At 45.3% G+C, this 3,856-nt stretch overlaps 1 protein-coding gene across 1 annotated transcript; it reads left to right on the top strand.

Moving 5' to 3' along the window:
* Window positions 1–1,638: 1,638 nt before the first annotated feature.
* On the top strand, window positions 1,639–2,720 carry LOC123447047 (phosphatidylinositol transfer protein PDR17-like). The gene is made up of 4 exons (XM_045123609.1): window positions 1,639–1,723; window positions 2,117–2,293; window positions 2,401–2,499; window positions 2,571–2,720. The coding sequence occupies exons 1-4, from the start codon at window positions 1,661–1,663 to the stop codon at window positions 2,649–2,651; spliced, it is 420 nt and encodes a 139-aa protein (XP_044979544.1). The 5' UTR covers window positions 1,639–1,660; the 3' UTR covers window positions 2,652–2,720.
* The last annotated feature ends 1,136 nt before the right edge of the window (window positions 2,721–3,856 follow it).

Raw genomic sequence — 3,856 nt, 5'->3', positions numbered from 1 at the left:
CAGGGTGTTTTGTTATCTATGGATTTGCCTAAGTTGGCTAACATTAGGTTTGTGTACCATTGCTTGCTATCAGATGTGCTGCATTTTTCTTGCTATATCAGTTTATCTAAAATATTGATCTGCCAGGTTTAAATGGTTGTTTCTTTTCGAATGCAAGTGTTGGAACTGTCAACGAGCCAATTTGTGTACCATTGGTTGCTATCAGATGTGCTGCACTTTTCTTGCTATATTAATTTACCTAAAATACTGGTTTTTGCCCGGTTTTTCGTAATTACTAGGCAATTCTTTTCTCCTTATTTAATAGATGAGGCAATCTTTGCCTCCGTTTCGAAAAGAAAAAATTATCTAAAGTATTGATCTATCCAGTTTTTCTCTATAAATGTACGAGTGTTGATGGAACCACAAGCCTAAATCTCTACTATTAAAGCAGGATGTGCCGTCGTGATGGTTCAACCTCCGCGATGGTTAGACCTCGCAGCGATCGATCCCACCTCTCGATCCCACCTCGCAAGAAAGAAAGAAAAAACATCTCGTGGATCCACCTCCCACGTCTCCCCTCTCCTTCCTTCCCCTAACACAATCGCCTCCCACGTCTCCCCTCTCCTTCCTTCCCCTGACACAATCGCGGCATCGGCGCGCTAGCCGCCGTTCCCGACGCCGCCCCCGCCCCCGCGCGCTAGCCGCCGCTTGGTCGCTCGCCCCCGCTCCCGCCCCCGCCCCCGAGCCGGGCGGGGCGCCGCGCCGCTGCGCCCGTCCAAGCGCGCGCACCGGGAGGCCCTCGAGGCCGCGCCATCGGGGATCGTCTCCGGCCTCGACCTCGGCCGCCTCATCTCCTCCTGCTCCGGCGCTAGCCGCTCGGTCCCCTGCCCCCGCCCCCGCGCGCTCGCGGCCGCTCCCGAGCCGGGCAGGGCGCCGCGCCGCTGCGCCCGTCCAAGCGCGCGCACCGGGAGGCCCTCGAGGCCGCGCCGTCGGGGATCGTCTCCGGCCTCGACCTCGGCCGCCTCATCTCCTCCCGCTCCAGCAGCTCGTTGCGCAAGGTCGCCGCCGAGGCCGCCGTCGCTGGGGCTCGCGTCTTCGCCGACCTGCACGACGCCCTGCCCGACCCGCTCAATTGATGGGCGACAGAAAATAAGGGGAAGATGCACCCATCCTTTTTCGGAGACAGAGGCAATAGGTAGAGCAAATTGGCTTATTTATGCTTGCTCAAATGGGTCCAAATACTTGTGGTCTACTTATGATTCATTCAGACTTATCAGGATGGTAAGACCTCACACTAACAGTGTGGTAATCTTTGCATTGGCACACAAAATGGCCGACTCATGTTGTTCATTCTACAACATTCTATAGTAGAAGACTAAAAATATAATTACATCATGTTCATTTTTGTCCAATTTTAATTGTCGTTTCTAATGTTATTTGCGAACTCTTGTAATAGGAAGAAAACCAGACATAATATTAATAATCTCACTACATGACCTCTGACTCACGCCAATTTTGTCAGATTTGAAACCACTTCCTCTCAAAAGTCACGACGAACTTATTTTCACGTTTAGTCAAATAGAAAATACAATTGTATTCAATTATTTACTCATCTAATATGTGTCTTAATTTATCGTCATTTCACATCTGCAGGTTGAAGCCTCGGTAAGTTGAAGACATCATGTTTCGTAGGAAGCAGGCCTCTCATTTCAATTCAGATGATTCTGAGCAGCGACAAGCAAAGGTAATAATTGAAAATTTGTCACGTTTGGTTTACGCTGTAAAACTGTTACCATGCAAATCTTACATAGATCAAATGAAATTCAGCTTTGCACAAAAGCCCATAATATAGCATTTTTAGGAGTGTGAAATGTCTGACCACATAAGCTTTTCTACATGTGCTTTGATACAAACGTATCTTGTCATTGATAGTATGATACAACATAGCCCCCTTCCATACCAGAACCTACAGGAGCTCTTTTATGAATTCTTTAGATGTTTCCAGTTCGGTCGTACCCCGTAAGTTGAGAAATATCGGTGCATACTACTTCTTGTCAAAGAGAAAACCATCCTTGGTATCTGCATCTTTGGTTAAACATATATGCTATTTTCTCATGTAACAATCTTCTGTGAGCAGATCAACGAACTGAGAGCTGCACTTGGGCCTATGTCTGCCCGTGGCGAGAAGTATTGCAGTGAAGCATGCTTGGCTAGGTATCTCGAAGCACGCAACTGGAATGTTGACAAATCTCGGAAAATGTTGGAAAAAAGTATCAAGTGGAGGGCAGTTAGCAGGCCTAAGGATATTCGCTGGGTAAATATATATGTGCTTTCCTTCCCTGCAATGCTCAAGTGATTTCTTTCTCAGAACTTGGTCAAGTAACCAAGCGTTCTTCTGATTGTTTTCATTTTTCATTCCAGCCTGATGTTTCTATGGAAGCAGAAACAGGTAAAATGTACAGGGCAACTTTCGCAGATAGAGAGAGGAGAGCCGTCGTTATTATGAGACCTGCAAAGCAGGTAAGAACTCGCCGTTTTTGGCGGCCTATAGTTTCGTTATCCTTTAATTCACCCGTATAATTTTTTTTAAGAATACGTCATCTCATGAGGGGCAGTTGCGGTATCTTATATATACCCTGGAGAATGCAGTTCTCAGCTTGCCTGAGGGCTGAGGGTCTAGACAAAATGGTGTGGTTGATAGACTCCACAGGATGGGCACTGGCCAATGCAACCCCCATAAAGACTGCCAGAGACAGTGCGAATATCCTGCAGAACCATTACCCCGAGAGGCTTTCTGTTGCGTTTTTGTTCAATCCCCCCAAAGTATTTGAGGCTTTCTTTAAGGTGTGGCCTCTGAACATCATCCCTTCATTACTCTGATTCTGTAGAACCTTGGCCTGTAGCATCATGTCAGGTTAATCAATCACAAAATTTATGTTGTTCTGAGAATTACCATGACAAGCAAGCACTGAATCTTTCTTGACTATCTATAAAATCTATTGCAGCTGTACATGGCTTCTGAAGTGCCGAGTAACGGTGATCATGCTGATTCGTACTACATGCTTTTGGAAAGCTAGAGCATGAGAAGGCAGAACCATCAACTCAAAGTGGCGTGCAAGCATAGTAGCCAGGTAACTAGACTAGCGTCATGTCAGGTTAATCCAAGCTCATTCCGTTGGTATGCCCCATCGGTGGATTTACTTACTTTGCTGTGTACTGGAGGTGCTCAACGAAATCCACCAGTATTCTCTTGGTCTTGGAGGATACCGGAAGAGGATATGTAGATCCTAGCCGTCCCTAGGAATGTACTAGAAATTATAAATGGTGGTCCGAGTGAGGTATCATTTTTATACTTGACCTGTATGTGGATTGTGGAATATGTAATCGACTGATTGCACATAATCACTAATATAAATGCTTACAACTGCAGATTAATTAAATGTCTAGATGATTTGCTGCACTATCACGTCCTATAGCTGCATGCGACTGCACCACTAGATTTCTAATGTTGTGATCAACTTATTTCCAGTTATATTGATCTTTAAATATGAGGTCCCTTAATTATGCATGTATATTATTGTGCCTCCATTCTGTTTCCTATGTGCCTTGACTTTAAAAACATGTCGAAGAAAATATTACCCCCCCCCTTTGTAGGTATGATTGTGTTGCTAGGAAGCTCTTATCATGATCTGATTTTTTTTGCTCCTAAGACGTTGCCGCTTACATCGTCCTATCATTTTTTGTTTTTTTGTTTCAGGTACCAATATTTTGATCCTAAAACATGCTAATTTGTGCTAAACCAAAGCAAGCAGGCGCTCAAGGCAAGGAGCAGTGCTCCTATTTCCTCATGGTTGAGGTTTGTTCGAGTTAAACTATA

The sequence above is a fragment of the Hordeum vulgare genome, chromosome 4H (genome assembly GCF_904849725.1).
Source record: "Hordeum vulgare subsp. vulgare chromosome 4H, MorexV3_pseudomolecules_assembly, whole genome shotgun sequence".
Lineage (NCBI taxonomy): Eukaryota > Viridiplantae > Streptophyta > Magnoliopsida > Poales > Poaceae > Hordeum > Hordeum vulgare.
This window is presented reverse-complemented; position numbering and strand designations above follow the sequence as displayed.

What these genes read in the sequence shown, in the direction of transcription:
- LOC123447047 (XM_045123609.1), top strand. Translation starts at nt 1,661, where the DNA reads ATGTTTCGTAGGAAGCAGGCCTCTCATTTCAATTCAGATGATTCTGAG. An exon ending in CTGAGCAGCGACAAGCAAAG is followed by an intron (nt 1,724 to 2,116) that starts GTAATAATTGAA and finishes TTCTGTGAGCAG; the next exon opens with ATCAACGAACTGAGAGCTGC. An exon ending in GGCCTAAGGATATTCGCTGG is followed by an intron (nt 2,294 to 2,400) that starts GTAAATATATAT and finishes TTTTCATTCCAG; the next exon opens with CCTGATGTTTCTATGGAAGC.